The sequence below is a fragment of the Silurus meridionalis genome, chromosome 2, assembly GCF_014805685.1.
Source record: "Silurus meridionalis isolate SWU-2019-XX chromosome 2, ASM1480568v1, whole genome shotgun sequence".
Classification (NCBI taxonomy): domain Eukaryota; kingdom Metazoa; phylum Chordata; class Actinopteri; order Siluriformes; family Siluridae; genus Silurus; species Silurus meridionalis.
In genome coordinates this window covers 8,905,028-8,924,468 of record NC_060885.1, presented here as the reverse complement: position 1 = coordinate 8,924,468, position 19,441 = coordinate 8,905,028, and the positions used below count along the sequence as shown (strand labels likewise).

Below are 19,441 nucleotides of genomic sequence, written 5' to 3'. Positions count from 1 at the left end.
TGTCTCTGTGCTAAAATAAATTAGGGATGGATACCCAGCTTAAAAAACATCAATAATTTAAATGTAAAAGCAGTTCTTAGGTAAAGAATGAAATCTGCTGGAGATTTTAATTTTTTTTTAATCTATTTATCTATTTGATCCAAAATGTTTTATTACTTTTTAATATATCAATTGTTGTGAAAAATCTACAAAAAAAGATTTTATCACTTGTGTTCTAGCAGCTAATAATGTACCCTCACCAGATTTCTATGTTGTTCCCCTTTAATGCTAATAAACTTTCAATGTTTAGACTGCAAAGTCACAGCTTTATACTTAACTGTCAGAGTTGCTCATATAGGACGCTTATCACCGGGGAATGTATTAGAGAATTCCGCAGCGTGTTTTGTTTTGGACATTTTTCTTAGGTTGTATCATCTGTTTTTTTAAGGAAGGGATTACTCTTTCAAAGGAAAGAATTTATGCATTCTTTCCTTTCATTTTCCTTCTGAATGTTTTTTGGATTTGCCAACACATAAACACAGTGCCTTAGTTTCCTCCTGATCATTCATGAGATCCACCAAACCTTGGGTCAAGCACAAGCAACCATTTAAGCTGTTGATGCATTGCATAGAGATTTTGCTAAAAAAGTAAACAGCAGGGTATTTTTCATGTGTTTATATTTAGCTTTTACATGCAGCTTAAAGGTAGTTGTCGCTGTAATTTTCTATATATGAAGTACTTCTGTGGTCAGAGGAGGAGGAGGACGGTTTGTATCCCATTAGTCTATTAGTCATTCCAGTGAGCACCTACCTGTATTCATGTTAAAGTAAGCAGTAGAAAAAAAGATTCAATGAAGCCTTGCTGTACACCAGGCATTTACTGATGACCCCCATTGTGGGTTGATCTGCACTGCACTAAAGAGAGAGAGATAGAGAGAGAGAGAGATTACTCTAAGGATGATATACTAAAGAACTGATGCATTTTACCAGGGTTATGATAAGTTTGAAAATATTAGTTTTTATATTTTTTTGTTTTATATTTTGGTTTTTAATTTCAAATTATTAAAAAGATAGATTTATTTAGTTTGTTTAAAAAGATTTACTTTTGAATTCTGTTATCTTGATATAAAGATAACCCTAACCCTTGGTATTAGCCCTGCTAAAATAATTGCAGCTCATTTTTACTTGCCATACACATTCAATTTGTGTATATGTATATATTTATACAAAATTTATAAAAATAAATAAATTATAAAAAAAATATATAAAAATTATTTAAAAAAGAAGGACGGACGGACGGACGGACAGACAGACAGACAGATATGATTTTCCAGGATTATAAGCCAAAATACACACACTGATTATAAAAGCATGATATTGTATGCCCTAATACACATTTAATAGAACATATTGTAAATATATTTTGTTGCACATTTATTGTTTATTCTATACTTTTATCATTAACACTCAGTAATCAGTCTCAGCAAACGATTACAAAAAAATGATAGGTAGCTTGCAATTGACAAGTGGGTCAATAAAACATCATTATTAGTTGAATTATTCTCTTTTGTTTTATTTAGCCAGGAGACATGATTACACTAATGCAAATTTGCTAACTTTGATGAACAAATAATTCCAAATAGTTACAAAGTACAAATTATTTCAAAGTTTTTTCACATACATTTATTTTCTATCTCTTCAGAACAGCCTAAGCATAGTTATCACTAATTCATAATACAACCCAGTGATAAAGTTCTATATTATTATGGCACACACAGGGTGTTACTGTGCTATGTAATGCTTCAGTGGCACAGCATAGCACATGTGCAGGGATACTTGAAGCAGCTGATCTATCCACTATTATATCCTTTATGTTAGTACACCAGGTGGTGATTTGAACCCGGGGCAGCTACAAGTGATGATCTTATTACATCCTTCAATCACTTTTCTTCAGAAGCCTATAATCACCACCTTTTTTAATATCTAGTGCAAATGTGCACATAACAGGATACTACACCAAAATAAAAAACTGAAGTCATTTAATACCTTGTTACAACATATGGAGTGAAGTAGAACACAAATGAGCCAATAAATATGCAGACTTTCTTGGTAGCCCTTCGCTTCTTTCTTTTCTGCTCCATTGAGCACCTTTGTTTTACACTGTTAAGTTAGAAAGGTCCCATCATAAACCTCATAGTTACAAGGAGTAGATATTTTAAGAACATCAAATCTTGTTTTTTAAGTGAAAAATCTTGAAACAATGCTTGAGGGAGGAATGGGAACTATAAATCGCTTGATTTGTCAGTTAATTATGTAAATCTTGTTTTTATATGTTCCTACTGAACAGCAGCTGCATGTGTGCATTTTTTGATTACAGTTACTAAAGGCTTCTTTATTCCATTCAATTAAGTATATCTTTGTATAATGCTTCTAGCAGTAGACATTATCATAAAGCCATTTTACAAAAATAAATAGATTAAGAATATACATTTTTGATTTAGAATATTTACCCTTATAAGTTTATTCCTAATGAGCAACAGATATGGCAAGTAATAACTTCCTCAGACGACATGAGGAAAAAAACTTAAAAGGAACTAGTCTCAGAAAAGCCATCTTTATCTGGGTGAAAGTGAATTTTAATTTAGTCTGGTTCTTTCTTTGCGTTCTTTCTCTTGCAACTTCCTGGCCACTGGTGCCTCTGGTTTTTGTGTTATATATCTCGACTTTTATAAAGCTAGTTTAGACAATATAAAACTATAATAATAATAAATGTAAATTCAGATTGCAGCATGCGATTTCTTACATTTAAAAACAATAAAAAAAAATTTATCACTTTCAAATTTTAATTCATGACATATGTCAGAGCAACTTACAGTTATCTAATTTACACAACTAAGTGGTTGGGGAAAGAGCCTTGCTCAAGAGTCCAGCAGTGGCACCTTTTGGCGATGGTGCTTCCATTAGAAGTTAAATGGTTAGGGCTAACCAGTGGGACACAAACCATGAACTTGAGTTAAGGTAGAGATACAGTACACTAGGTAAAAAAATGACTCTAGTAAAAGTAAAAGTGCACCCTTCAAACTTTTGCGTGAGTAAAAGTACAAATGTTTTTGACTTCAAATGTACCTAAATATCCAAAGTACAATGAATTATTATGGCTATAATGTTCCTATTATAGTTTTGGTCACAAGACTCTTTGCTTAATTAATGTGAATAGACTCTAATGTTACTTTTAACACACCAATTTAGAATATCATTAATTAGTCATATATTGATTAATATTCATGAATTATGATCATTAACCCAAACCAACTACTTAAAAAAAACCCTGACTGGTGGCTTGCTGTGTGCTTGACCATGATTTTATCCACTAATAAATAAAAAAGAACGACTGATTTTATTTTAATTTAGTTGTGTAAAAAGTAATATATATATGACTTTGAAATGAAGTGAAGTTAAAATCTCCCCAAATTGAAATACTTGCAGTGGAAAAGCGGAGTTGCAAAAAAAAATACCAGTGCAGGAATTGACAGTCAAGTGGGCGCTGTCCAGTGTGCTGATCCCAATTGTTCAATCTTCTGAAAGTCAGTCTAGGCTACATTTACATTTTCTAATGCAATTTATTTATACACAAAATATAATAAAATCCTGGGTTCAGGACATAAAATCTATTAGGATAACCCTAATTAATCAACAGGAATGCAAATGTGTTGTTAATGAATATGCCACAAATGAACTGCACAAAACAACAGAAACTAAATTTAACTCTGCAATACAATTACAAATGTCGGGTTCTCGTGCAATGTCGTGTGAGGCGCATGGTGTTATAGTTGACAAACATTTTGCATGCTTGAGATCTGCACACTATAGTCATGCGCTGATAAGCGGAATTGGGTTGCGTAGACTCACAAGCACACAGGTGCCATGTGACATTTTGATACATGGCAAGGAATGTGATCACTTTTAGTGAGTTGAGATACAATACGAATGTTGGTTATTATAATTATATAAACTATAATAGTAAAAAATTAATTAATTTAAGAAACAAATCTTTTTCTGTTCTTTTTCTTATTGCTGAAACCACATTCAGGGTATATCACAAATGTGAATGTCTCAGTGGCAGGTGGTCAGTGCCAGCAAAGACTTCTCTGCTGGCCTAAACACTATCAGAAGCACTGACCTACATTTACAACCTAAATTCTAATATTTGTTTCATAAAATTGTATTAATTTATTCCTAACAGTTTATTCTCTTTATTTCGTAGTGTTTCTCTTGGCTGCAATCAGATTTAAATTCGCCTCACAGGGCAGCTAGCTGGCTCCCAGAATAGCATCCACATTCTTCCGTCCTCTGATTGGTTGGCCAGAGGGAAATTGTTACAGCCAAGTTCGACTGGCAAAACAAGTGTGTAGCGCTCTGCACACATTAATACATCAGAGTTAGACTTTTTTATGCCTACGGAGGAAAATAAATTTATTTGGTCTCGAACATACATTGATTTGGTCTCGGACAAATGGTATTCACCCTCCATATGTGAAATGCTTCTCTCTCTGTAATGCCACGTGTTGTTATATTGCGTTTTTGTATAGTATTGATGGTTTCTATAATTGCAACATAATAGTGGTGGTATTAAGAGGTGGATTAAGTCGGGTAAGTCTCCACTGAAGGCCCAGATACCAAATGCATGGCCCACCACTGGAATGTATGTTTCAATCAATAAAACAAAACCATTTACACAGCTGACATGGAACACTGCTGACCCAGGCTAACAGTGCATGGGTGGGTGGGTGTTTACACAGTGACAGAATAAAACAGTCCTATATAAAACCTGTCATTAAAAAGCCACACATGCATTGTTTTCTCTGCATGTAAATATAGATGTCTGTATTGTTTTGGTATTTGTTCTGAGAACAAACAGTTACACTGTAGTGATTTTCAGAAAAAGAAAATTGGATCAATGTATTTAAATCAAGAGCAGAATTTCTTCTCATGTATACTGTATGTTGTATGCTCAACAAAAGTATATTGTTAAAGAGCAACTATTTTTTGTTAAATTAAGTAGAAATACAAACATTAACAAACTTAATTTACTGTAGTAACATGGACATTATATCAATATGTAAATACAACCCCATTTTAAGAAAAGATGGGATGCTGTGTAAAAACAAAAATAGAAACAGAATGCATTGATTTGCAAATCTAATGAACTAATATTTTATTCCCAATATAACATAGAATACATATCAAAGATTTAAAGTGAGGAAATATACAATTTTAATGAATTAATGTGGTAATTTAGTATTTTATTGCTGTAAAAATAAAATTGTAAAATGTTAAACTGTAAAATTTTGTGACAGGGTAACAAATGGCTGGAAAAGTAAGTGTAAATAATTACAAATAAGTGTTAATAATTATTACATTTTGCAATTTTGTTAATTGCTAACAGGTCAGTAACATGATTGGCTATAAAAAAACTTTCTTTTGGCTTCTCCCATTAGGGGTCGCCACAGCAGATCATCCGTATTCATGATCCGCATGTTTGATTTGGCACATGTTTTACGCTGGATGCCCTTCCTAATGCAACCCTCCCCATTTACCCGGGCTTGGGACCAGCACTATGAGTGCACTGGTTTGTGCAACCCTAATGGCTGGGGTTGGTTCCCTGAGAGTGGCAGAGTAAAAAAAAAACAGCATTTACAAATTGTGTAAAAATGAAAGAACAAAGTGAGTAAAAAATGTGCTGTGATCATAAGAATCAAAATGTGAAAATCTGTTTTTGGGACATTATTGGTGCTGCATCCTCAGAACTAAAGAGGAAAGGGAACATCCAGCTTGTTATCAGAACTCAATTTAAAAACCTGCATCTCTGATGGCATGGGAGTGCAATAATGGCTATGGAAAGGGCAGCTTGTACATCTGGAAAGGCACCTTTAAATATCAAAAGGTATATACAGGTTATAGAACAACATACACCTCCATCAAGAGGACAACTTTTTCAGGGAAGGCCTTCAATATTGCAGCAAGACAATGCTAAACAAAATACAGCATCTATCATGAAACAAAAAAATATGACAAAATTGTAAAAAAATTTATTTTAAACAGGTAACCTGTATCAGACACAAATAAAACCATACTCCACCCAAAACTCCAGAGTTATGCTTTAAAAACTTCAAAGTGCAACCAAAGGATTCTGTAGCAATAAAGAAACATTACCATTCTTGCATTTCCCTGTATCCTCAACATACAGTTAAACAACATACTAGAGGAACAGGCACTTAAGAAATAAATTAATTGATTAGTGCTTGTATTAATTAACTGTATAAACATCAGCATGGAGTTCACTGCTCTGCCTGTGGTTACTGTGGTTACTAGTGGGTACAACACAATCAACACAAACTGTGTCACAACTATCGTTCAATTATACACAAAATACACACATTTGCTCACTTAAACCTCATGAAATTAAGAAACTATAGGCATTAAACATTCACAAAACAAGTAACAAATTGAATTTCTTGTCACAACACTTAAACTGTTTTGTTGTTTATATTATTGCAGGGAAACACCTTGACACTCTGGCTTAAAGCATCCCTCTGGTTAAACATTAGCCAAGATTCATTTACAGTATGTTAGGCCAAAAGCCAAACACTGACTGCAAGGAGACTTTCACAAGCTTGAAGGGAGAGATGGCAAAAGTGCACACATACTGTTCTTCACTGAAGTAGAAGTACATATACTCAAGATTTAAAATACTCTGGTGAAAGTTGATGTACTGATCACTTTTTCACTCAAGTTAATGTAAAGAAGTTTGGGCTCTGACATGTACTTAAGTAAAAAAACCCTGACTTCTGGGGTGTGAAATAGTAACTTTAGTCACCCCCCCCCTCACACACACACACACACACACACACACACACACACACACACACACACACACACACACACACACACACACACATGGATGTTGGGGGAGGAGGGAGAACTGTTCTTGCAGTATTTGCATTTAAAAAAACAAACAGGTTGACCCTTCCCACACCACTGCACACAACCATAGCAGACACACACACACACACACACACACACACACACACACACACACACACACACACACACACATATAAATTCATTAGCACACCTACTCAAGTTAAGCCACAAATGTTTGCAGTTTACTTCAATTTAAATATAATGCATTATACTCACTTTTAATATCTAGTATTTTGTGTGGTATGTGAAAGTTGTACATTAAATAGAATTATGTTTTGTTTCCATGAACACAGCATTTGTCTTTTTAATTCACTGTTAGAAGTGTCTGGGTGCCTATTTTCCCTGTCCAGACTTGGATTTAAATGGATTTAGGGATACATGCAATTTAAAAAACTAAATAGCAGGCTTAGAACCTGCCATTTCACAACAAACAAATAAATAGTCTACAAGGATGGGTTGAAACATAATTATTTCATAGAAATGGGTCAACACAAAGGAACAAAATATAAACCAAAAAGGACATCATGATGATAACAAAAAGGGTGAGAAAAACAAATACGGATACAAAAACAGATGTTAATTGCGCAAGACTTGATAGAAAAGGCAAAGACAGAGGAGAATATATACAAAGAATGATTATGGATGATTGTGTGTGTATCTGTGTGTGATGAGTAGAATGATGTCAGCTGGAAACCAGAGAAAGTAGAAAAAAAAAGCTTATGATTTGTGCTGTTTTATTGCTGTGACAATTTCACTCTTACAGAGGTTTAGTCTGATATTGGTGTAAGCCCTTGTACTTTTTGTAATAACATGACAAGCTGGAGACTACAAAACCCTCTTTTAGTCCCTTTTAGATAATGAACTTTGCCAAAAGGAAATGTGGTTGCTAGCAGCAGAATTGCTGTGGTTCTGGGAAGTGAAGGATTGATATTTAGCTTATATCTATCTTATTTTCTTTAGATCTTTTCCCTGCCAAATACAGTTGACCTTCTTGTCTATTTAGTCTAGAAATAGACTGTGGTTTGCTCAATGTCAAGTGGAATTGACATGTTTAAATTATTTTTATAGTTAATAAGCATTAGGAAATGGGTAAAAAGTATCCCAGCTAGTTAACCCATTCTATAGGCAACAGAAATATTATGACCAACTGCATATTTCTAATGTCATAGTTCTGTTTAGCTTGGTAAAGTTTACATGGTTATTAGTTGGTCATTTGTGTTGAGAAAAAGAAAAACAAAAAAGGTATTAATTCCACCTCAGAAGCATGACCAAAGCTCCACTATGATTATAAAGGGTGGTCAGGGTGCATGATGAACGGTGGTGAAGGTTGAGGAAGATTTTTGGAAGAGCTACTATGTTACTAAAGCACTTTGGAAAGTTGGTGAAACTGGTGTAGAATTTTCAACTAAAAGTAGTTTTAGCTTTACTCCTCAAGGCTCTGGGGGTGAAAGTCTGTAGCTGTCATTGACTTGAGCAGTCTACTTTGGTCCCTGGAACATGGTCGTCGTCGTCCCCCCGCATTTTTGCATAGCCAAAATACTTTGCTAGACTGAGATAGACATAGCAGAGATCTAGGCAGGTAAAAAATAAAATGGCAAGTAAAGAGGCAATTGTAGCTCAGTCGATAAGGATTGGAAGGTCACAAGTATAAATCCCAACACCACCAATCTGCCACTGTAGGACCCTTGAACAAGGCCCAACTCTTAACTGCTCAGTTGTAAGTCAATCTGCTTAAGGGCTTCTGCCTGAAATGAACAGTAAATGTAAAGGATTTGACATTTGGCTGAAATCTGATCTGCTTTCCAAAACCAGACAAAAAAAAAAACGAAATTAAACCTAAGGCAAAGACGTTACACTGAAAAGCTGACTTAGGTATGATTAAATTGGGTCAAATAAATTTTTACCTCAGTCAGTCCTGTCAATCACAGACTTTTTTTTTTTTTTTCTTTTTTTTTTTTATGCAAATAGATTGAACTGCTTGTCAAATATTGGAGAGTGTTTTACTACATTCCACAGTATTAATATTAAATAACATAAAAAGTGTTATGTAATAGGTATATCTTATTTGGAATCATGAACTTTAAAACAAAAGAAAACTTCTTATATTTCTGATTTGATTCAAAGCTGTCCTGATGATAGCCCACACAGTTTTATTAGCTAGCAGGGAAAAGTCTGGAAGGCTTTTCAATCTTAAAAAAATATTTCCCACACATGCTGTGCACCTGTTTACTACAATCTGTATATCGTCTTCAATAATCAAGCAATGTTTTTTACTCTTTTGAAGTTAATAAGTAAAATAAGCTTGGCATGCTACTGAGAATTCACAAATTCAGACTTTAAAAAAAAATGTTAAACACATCTTATGTTGAAATGTGGCAAAAAAGTATATTTTCTACTCTTGGCATAGTGGCTACTTATTAAAATAGAATATGCATAGTGCTATCTAAACCTATTTTTAAATCTTAAACAGAGAAAGTTGACATTGTATCTAAACTAATGTCAAATAAATTATATAATTTTGTCACTACAAATTCAACACAGCTAACCAAAAATATAAATCTCTCAGGATCAATTAACCATTCAAGCTATGTGCTTTAAATATATTTTGAAAGAAAACTCCACAGATTTCTGCAAGCTGAAGCAAGGCAGAAAAAGTGTGATGTATAGTATAAAAAAAACAGTCTGTCTCTAGATTAGTGCAGTAGGCCATTTATCTACTGCTGTGGAACTATTAGAAGTATTCAGATAATGTGTTTTTCTAACCCTTGCCAGATTTCTAAATACTTGCCAACTCTTATAATGTCAGTCAAAATTAAACTAGTCTGGAAAACTAGAGCTGAACTCTTTGGTGCGAGGCACAGACTGTACTAACTCACAGACTATGCCTTTAAGTATTTAGTGTTTTATGGGACTTTGCCAAAAGTGTAATGTTTTTACTGGATGTGCACTATAAATAATCAATTAAACAAAGTAAATCTTTTGACATTTTCCACAAAGTGAAATATTTAAGGCTTAATTCATGTGTTAAGTTCCATGTTATACAGAATCACAGGGGTTCAGAAAAAATTCTCAACCTTTTTATGAGTATTTATCTGCTGTGTGGTAGGGCATTATACAGTGTATGTTTGTGAACACTTGACTTATCATGCCCAGATGTGCTTTCTGATGATCTTATTCCAAATTTAGTTCCCCTTTGCTGTTATTATAGCCTTTAATCATTGCACTAGATCTTGGAACATGGCTGTGGGGAGTTGCCCATACAGCTGCCAGAGCATTAGTGAGGTCGGGCACTGAGGAAGGCCTGGCATACAGTCAGCATTTCAATTTATCAAAAGGTTGTTCATAGTGGGATCGAGGTCAGGGCTTTGGCCTATTTTCTTCCTCTATACCAACCTTTATGAACCTGGCTTTTAGCAAATGGATGATGGATATATTGACATGATATGGTTGTAATGGTCATGTGTTTACAACCTTTCAGCCATAATGTGTACCATTTTATGTGTAGGTATTTGTCTACATTATATGACCCTGTACATGTCAAAGAATATTTTACTTAATGAAGATAAAATATCTTTTTATTAATAATGCCTCGCACAAGCATTCAACCTGCTTGACCTTTTAAACATTTGGTAGTGCTACAACCTGAAAACAAAATAGACTTAATCAGAGATTTTTAACCTGATTTACACAGTATTGCAGGTAAATATGTCGGGTGCATAAGAATTCATTTGTGATGAATTTTACAATTGCAGCTGCAAGTCTTTTGGGACATGTATCAAACACTTGGGCCAGGCTTTACCCATTGGGCTAAAAGGGCTGCATGCAGTCACTGGGGGAATTAAAGGCCTAATTTTTGAGAAAATATTTTGATTCTTTTAAATGCGTTTTGACATTTCTATCCAGCTGAACAGGGCTGTCGCTAGCTACAGGCAGAGCAGGCAATTGCCCTTATGCATTCGGCTTGGATGGGGGCCCCCTTTACCATAACAAACCTATACACTAGGTCACCAATCAAGATGGGCAGCATAAGACAAGGCTCTTTATCCATTGTATATAAATAACTGTCTTTCACCTGAAGTGGAACCATTTAATATAGCCATTTAATGTAAGTTCCCACTATCTGAATGCATCCCTTGGAGGTTGCTAAGCGAGAAGCTAAACAGGCATACAAAGGAACCGCAGCTTGTGATGCAGCTATGTGATGTATTTTTTTATCATAAAGTATCGTTAAAATAAATTAAACCTTATTCTGCTGATTTGCATCAGCGCCATTTAAAGATGGATTATTATTCGCAGCAGGTTTATTCTGAGTTCAAATCAGCATGACCGCCATGTCGACTTTATAAATACTAAAGAAAAAGTAAAGGTTTGTCAATGAAAACAGCAATCACATATGCTAGATAAGAGACATTTTTACCCCCATTTTACTGTACAGTGTACAGTAAATGTTCATTATTTCAAATAGTGGATAGGTGTGTTACTGTAAATAAGTTACTGAAAAAAATTACAAAAAGTCCTGGGTGACTGTTAGTGTGTCTGTGTGAGTAATTTATAATAAAATTATAGTCTTAAACCTTAAAAGTTAAAATAATGAGAAAAACATTATCAAAGCAAATTAATTTTTTTACAGTGTAGTTTTTTTTTAAGGTAAAAAAAAGGAGGCCGGGGGACCTCCAATGTAAATTTTGCCTAGGGCCTCAAATGTACAGAACTGGCCATGCAGCTGATATACCACCATGCTAATCAATGCTAACCAAGTTAGTTACAAAGTATTTTAAAGTTCTTTTAAATGGCACCAGTTGTGTATATGTTTTTTCTATACACAAGACTTCTCTACGGACATCTCCAGACAGTAAAAGTGTATACCTGGTTCCCACTGGTTTCTGCCAGTTCTTTGCTGATAGCAATGCTGGACATCTGATGTTGAAGGAAAGTAAGCATGATGTGTCTTTAAGTTGCTACATTAAGTTTCATTGGCCAACCACTGTATATACAGTCTTTAACATTATCTGTTTCTTAGCAGAGTTTGGCTGTTCCTCACCACATTTTAAGCCTCCTACACAGCTGTTTCTGTTTCAGTTAATGACTGTGTTTCAACTTACATACTGTATGAAATTCATGATCATTGGCACCTGCATGGTATAATTGTTTAATTATACTCTTAATTCTGATCCTACAAAATCCCTGGTTTTGTGCAAGTGTACAAAGTGTGCGAAGTAAGAATTACAAGCCAGAGGGTACTCACACCAAATATTGATTTGCTTTGGATTTCCTATCTGTTCATTTAATTTCCATTTTGTTAATTCATAACAATAAATTATGAATGCTTATTTTTTAAAGCATTCTTACTTTACAACATTTTTTTCCATAACTGCCTAAAACCTTTGCACAATACTGTGCATGGGATTATAAAATAAACAAAATAATAAAAAATTTAAATAGAGGTACATTTTAGATTTCCACAACAAAACAAATGAACTACAGACTTTTGTGTCCAACTCCAATTATGTCCTCCAAGAGATTCATCTGAGGCTTGGAACTGATATAACAAGCCGTTAATGACTTTGTTGCTCCCAATTTGCTTTGAATAGACATTGATTAAGATCCCCAGATGGTTTACATCAGATCAGTAGAGAGGAGTGAGAGAGACAGAAGAGAGGAAAATAATTCTGATGCTTTTGGATGATTGCACAATGCTTGGACAGAATATAAGGTTTGAAATAAACAAGATGTAATTATTTTTAGAGAGTGCCAACAAAAAGTTTTAGCCTCTGGACTAAATTTAAATGTTGTGAAACATGAATACTTTCATTGTGGATTTTCATGATTCCTATTGGTTCATGTTGTATGCATATGGCAGATCCTAACAAATACATAAACAACAAAACCTGCTGCAATAGACAAAACAGACTCTTCCTGCACAGCTGTGGAACACAGATGCACATTGAAAGCACAACAAAATAAACTCTATTGTACCAAAACATCGTCTAGAATGGACCAATAAATTATAACAGTATTTATAGAAATATATAATGAATAATAAAGCACTAGTAAGCATTAGACATTTAAAATAATTTTATACACTTTATATATTTAATATATTTTTTTCTTTTAATTTGTTTTTATTAAAACTTTTATAATATTCAGTGTCTCTACAGATGGTGGCAGTTTAAGTAAGAATTTATTACAGACAACTTAAACTATAAATGGCATGTCTCTGAGAGAAGCAGCAACACTAGCAGCCTAATTCAAGGACTCCATCTAGTGATGGACACTAACAGCAAAGATGTGAACACATCCAAATGGTGGTATCCATGAATCAATATAAGGACCAATGCTGAAGATTGTGTATAAAAATTTCAAATAAGTTGGGATGCTGTGTCAGATGTAAATAGAAACAGAATGCAATGATTTGCAAATCTCATACACCCAGATTTAATTCACACTATAACATAGAAAACATATCAAATGTTAAACCTGAGGAAATGCACTATTTTAATAAAAAATTAAGTCATTTCGAATTTAATGGCTGCAAATTGTCTCGAAAGAATTTGGGACAGGGCTATTAAAATAAAACAGTTGGAGAAATATTTTGCAACGAACAAGGTTCCTTGATAGCAGGTCAGTAAGATAATTGGGTATAAATAGTGTATCTAAGAAAGGCAGAATCTCTCTGAAATAAAGAGGGCGGAGCGTCACAAATCTGTGAAAGACTGTGTCTACAAATTGTGGAACAATTTCAGGATTATGTTCCTTAACCCAAAATTGCAAAACAGTTAAATATCTTATAATTTACAAGACATAATATCAACAAATGTTTTAAAGAATCTGGAGAAAACTCTGCACACAAGGGGCGAAAATCTATGTTGGATGCCCGTGATCTTTGGACCCTCAGGTGGCACTACATTTAAAACAGTCAAAATTCAGCAATCGAAATCTGTCACGGATAGACCAGGCGTAAGAAACCGGGAGTAAAACAGAATGTCTTTTATTGGTCTAAACATACAAACATAAGATAGTTGAGATGGAACTGTAGAAAATGGCAAACTTAACTGAGTGCTTCCTTCGAAGCGTAGCCAGGAGCGTGTAACCACAGGGAACAGAGAAGTAGGTGGTCCGGAATGATCTAACATCGTAACCTGTAGATCGGACCTCGAGTAAAGGGGAAGAGGGACCTTATAAAGGGGGCGGGTAAATGGAGGACAGGTGTAGGTGTAGGAGAGGCTGAGCGAGAGTGTGAGCATTGGATGGAGGCGTGACTGGTGGCTCCCTGACAAAATCATTGCGTGGGCTCATTAAGACCTCTGTGAGCACAGTTTGCCATGTCATTTGTCATCCACAAATTCAGTTTAAAGCTGAAAAGAAGAACGCATGTGTGAACTTCATACAAAAATGCTGTCATCCTCTCTGGGCCAGAGCTTTTTTAGATGTACTGAGGTAAAGTTTAAAACTGATTCAAAATTGTTATTTCTTTTTGGAAACCATGGAAACCACTTACTCTGAACTAAAGAGGAGAGAGGGCCATCTGACCTGTTATCAGCGCACATTTCAAAAAGTCGCATCTCTGATGGTATGGGAGTGCATTAGTGACTGATGAATGGGCAGCCTGCACATTTAGCTCCATCAATGATGAAGATATTTGAGATCATGCTAACTGCATACTGCATCTATTACAATAGCATGACTCCATAGTAGAAGAGATCAGGTGCTGAACTGGCCTGCCTGCACTCTAGACCTTTCCCCATTTGAAAACATTTGGCACATCATGAAACGGAAAATACAACAAAGGATATCCAGAACTGTTGAGCAGCTAGAATCCTGTATCAAACACATATGTGACATAATTTCTCTTCCAAAACTTCAGTAACTGGTCTCCTCAGTTCAGATTCAACAATTTATTTCTTACAATTTATATATATTTTCAGTTCAAACATTTGATATGTCTTTTGTTTGTTTGTTTTGTTGTGATTTATTAGATTTGCATATCATTGAATTCTGTTTTATTTCACATTTTGGAATTGGTTGTATTTACATATTTTATTTAGACTCATGTTAAAAAATTAATATTATAAACATGGCCGATTAATGACATAATCTAGGGACTGAATCTACCATAAATAAGCAGCCCTGAATCCAGTAATGAATCACAAAATCATATGTTTAAACAAATACAAATTATGACATGTTTTCTTTATTTTTTTTACAGTTTTATTTTTGTTTGGATACATTTTTTTTATCATAAATCAAGCAAGTGAACAACAAACGGTAGTTATGACATTTTTATACATGGACAACTTCTAGAACTCCAAGAACAAAGATCTGAGAGTAATATATCCACAAGGTGGAGCTCATGTAACCATTTGGAATTCTCTCTATCTTCTGTAACACTCCTTTTACACAGTCATTAGACTAACCAAAGAAAAATAGCATAATAAGATTTTAAAAAAGAGAGAAAATTAAGAAAAAATCATAATACAAGTGAAAAGCAAGTAGAATTGCATAATGTAAAAAGGATTAAAATAATGAAATGATTTGTTCTTGCGCATTTCAAGTTTATTTGTATTTTATTCCTGTTTATGTTGACTAAGCTGACATTGAAACGTTGCACAACACACAACATCCGTGTATAGAAGAAAATACAAAATATCCGTAGGGTGATCAATATAGCATTAAATTCTAGTACATAGGAAAGTTATAATAAATGTAAAAAAAAAATAAAATAAATCATTATCAAAAAATGCATTTGCATTGGTTTACAATAATAAAAGAAATGCAAAAATCAGATCAGTAACAAAATAATAAAAACAGTACATTTTACACACACACTTAAAGGAGTAAGCTGATGCTGGCTAAATATCATTGGTCTGGGAATTTAGAAGAGTTAGGTGTTTTTACAAAGTATTTGTTTAAACAATTACAGAATGAAGTGCTATTAATCTTCTTACTACATATGTTATGGAGCAACTTTCATCACTGCACGTAATCAAAGTAAGTAATTTTGGACATGAGTACCTTAAATGTACCCATGTTCATTTTAACATGAGCTTCATAACTTCATAAGTTTTCGCTACTCAGACATCCCAGGTGAACTCTGTGACTTACCAGCATTCGGAAAAGGTTTAAGCAGATTTCTATTGCTGTTGCTACTTCCAGTTGCAGATGTTGTTCCTGTTTAAACACGTAATAAACAACATCTGTTATCAAACTTTTAAATATTGAAATAAGTTGCGATGGTAAACCATTTTAAAATTTAAATATTACCTGTTGAGTCATCTGGATCTGGACAATATTGCATATATGTGTAAAATTCTTTATTATTTTGTTCATAAATGTCATTAATCTTCTTCAACAGTTCGTCCACTTGGGTCTCATTGCTGGGTTCTCTGTTATTGAGCGCATGAATTTTGTTCTCATGTTTTTTCACGAATTCATGAAGATCCTGATTCTCTTCGATGAAGACTTCAATTGGTTTTCCCTCCAAATTATCCACTCCAGTAAAAAGAATCATTGTGTGTCTTTTTGCATTTGATCCAAGACAATCCTGTAAAAGTTTCATTGCCATTTTAACTGCTGGAGTAAAGCGACCCACACGCAGCACTATAATAATGACATGGGGTCCAGGAGAGCAGTCAGACACAGATTTGGAGATGGCTTTCTGAATTTGTTCCAGCCTATCATCAAAGCCAGGAGCCTCGATCAGCTTCAAACTCATTCCAGAGCTAGTGTGTGTATAAAATGCATCTTCTCCTATTTTACTTGGTACACATTTCTCAATAAGGGTCTTGATGCTTGAGGTTTTTCCCACTCTGTCCATTCCAAGAAATAAAACTTGAATTTGATTTTCAGATGTGGGTGTTTCTATGTTTCCTGCATCTCTTGACCTCTTCCTATTAGGCACTGAATTTTCTTGTTGATCTTCATTAATGGAGATAGCAGGATTTTCCTTTTCATTGTTCATTTGATTTTGGGAACTTGGGTTGATCATCTCTGTCTTTTTCAAATCCTTTAGCAGTTTTTCCACTGCCTCATCAGATCTGCTATCTCTATTGTTCCAGCAGTGGCATCTGTTACCACACTGTTTTAATAGATCACAAAGCTCTTTACCTCCTTCTGTAATAAAGTCATTAAAATCTTTCCCCTCTAGGTCATCACTGCGTGAAAACAGGATGGTGGTATGATTCAGAAAGGAGGGGCCAAGCACACTTTTTAGTCCATAGATTTGATTAATTTCTTCTTCAGTTTCCATAGAACCAACACGTATTACCAGGAGAAAGGAATACGGTCCATCAAAAGACTGAAGAGCATTTGTCATTTGTGATGTGATCTCATGTTTAGCAAGTGCAGTGCAATCCCAGGCTGGAGTATCCACCACTTTAACCTGGTAGCCATTGATTATCTCTGTAGCAATTTCAGTCCTGCATGTCACAGATTTTGCTGATGCCTCTGATTTGAACAGTTTGTTTCCCAATATGGTGTTTCCAGAAGAGCTCTTACCAGAGCCAGTGGCACCAATTAAAACAATCTGTACTATATTGTCAAACATTTCCTGTGTCTTTATAGACATAAGTGATAAAAAAAATCACAATGATTCAAAGAAAATGTTCCCTGCAAAAATTTAAAAAATCATTTAAAACATTTTGTACATATGTTTTCATGCACTTCACATATATCAATGATCACATCTGTCTATTCTGTCACATATTTAGCAAACAGAATGTATAATAAATGCCATTCCCAATTCAGTAAACAGAAGTTTTTGGTATAAAGCCGAGTTTCATGATTTTAATAGGAAATCCAAATCATTTTTTACAAAGATACTTTAACTTATAATTATGCCAATGTTTTAATAAAACTGTTTCAAAATATTTGAAATATTTAATCAGAGTTTGCATTATAAATTTTTGTTATTCCTTATTAATCACACATACACATACACATAGATTCAATGAATGTCTATGTTAAAAAAAACTTACGTTTGTGAAGTCAACACAGAAGTCAAAAATAAGTGCGGATGGGCTCAGGCTAAGGCTTTTAAAACCTATGAAGAGTCCAACCTCAAGTCAACTTACCCAATTATATCAGATAGGAGGGATTTACAAGTCACATGTCAGCATGTTAAGCCTTATAAAGATGTTGAGAATGGTTGAACTAATACAATTGCAAACTGCAACAACCATGGCTGGCTTGTGCTCTGGTGAGTGGGGCTGATTTTATTTATATATCAAAAGATTGTTGTTAATTAATGCCCTTGTTAATTTACATGCCTCATAAATAATAATATAATATAATATTAAGGTAAAGGGGTCACCCAGTGGTTAAGATGTTGGACTTCTCATGAGTAAGTCATGAGTTCCAATCCCAGCACTACTAAGATGCTCTGCTCGTCCCTTGAGCAAGGACCTTAACGCTCTACTGTTTAGTTGTATGAATTAGATACTTGTATGTCTCTGTGAATAAGGTGAATGTAATATATTTTAAACCTTCAAAGAGTTTATTCTATCTTGCAGATAAAGTTCCATTGCGCTTGGTTCTCCTGGGCAAGACAGGAGTTGGCAAAAGTGCTACTGGAAACACCATTCTGGGTAAGAAAATCTTCGTGTCTGAAACTAGAGCCACATCTGTAACAAAGGAATGCACATCTGAAACATGTGTAATCAACCTACAACGTGTTACACTTATTGACACACCTGGTTTATATGACACAACCATGTCTCAAGCATTCATTACAAGAGAGATTGTGAGAGGCACAAATCTGGTAGCTCCTGGTCCTCATGCATTTCTCCTTATGCTTGATGTGAGGCGTCAGACTGAAGAGGAAAGAAACACTGTCAAGATATTTCAAGAAATCTTTGGTGATGATGTGTGCAAGCATATAATTGTAGTGTTCACTCATGGAGATGATCTTGAGTTCGACAATAAAACAATTGAAGACTACATAGAAGAGGCTGGACCTGAACTTAAGAACCTGATCTCTGCATGCAAAAACAGATACCATGTGTTTAACAACAGGTCAAAGGATCGTATGCAGATAACTGTTTATGAAGAAGATTAACAACATGGTAAAGGAAAACAATGAAGCTTACTATAGCTATGAATTGTTTACAACTGCACAGGCTCTCAATGATGCAAAAGCAAATGGAAAAGAGATAGAACGAAGATTGGTAGAAATGGAACACAAAGTGCAGAAACTGCAGGAGAGACAAAAATTATGCATTTTGCTGTAGTGACTTATTTACATTTCTCCTTTTATGAGGTTCTTCTAAAATAAATGTATTTGAGGTACTGTTTCTGTTTATCATGGATTAATGTTTTATATAATGGTATGTTCTATATTTGCAGTTTCTTGTAGACTAGTGCTTTATGTATCATTAAAATAGATATTTTATTTGGATATTGATCTGATTAGCTGATAAATGTTGTTGGTCCAATAATGATGTTACATTTATTTGTAGTTTATCGCTGTTATTTAGAATGACATA

At 34.4% G+C, this 19,441-nt stretch overlaps 2 protein-coding genes across 2 annotated transcripts; one reads left to right on the top strand and one right to left on the bottom strand.

Moving 5' to 3' along the window:
- Positions 1–15,754: 15,754 nt before the first annotated feature.
- On the bottom strand, positions 15,755–17,551 carry LOC124377895 (GTPase IMAP family member 8). Its single transcript, XM_046837264.1, has 2 exons — positions 16,224–17,551; positions 15,755–16,130 (listed from the first exon to the last, which is right to left on the bottom strand). Exons 1-2 carry the CDS (start codon positions 17,524–17,526, stop codon positions 16,030–16,032), a joined length of 1,404 nt encoding a protein of 467 aa, XP_046693220.1. The 5' UTR covers positions 17,527–17,551; the 3' UTR covers positions 15,755–16,029.
- Positions 17,552–18,124: 573 nt separating this feature from the next.
- On the top strand, positions 18,125–19,056 carry zgc:153642 (uncharacterized protein LOC768150 homolog). Its single transcript, XM_046837305.1, has 2 exons — positions 18,125–18,156; positions 18,470–19,056. Exons 1-2 carry the CDS (start codon positions 18,138–18,140, stop codon positions 19,012–19,014), a joined length of 564 nt encoding a protein of 187 aa, XP_046693261.1. The 5' UTR covers positions 18,125–18,137; the 3' UTR covers positions 19,015–19,056.
- Positions 19,057–19,441: the final 385 nt, after the last annotated feature.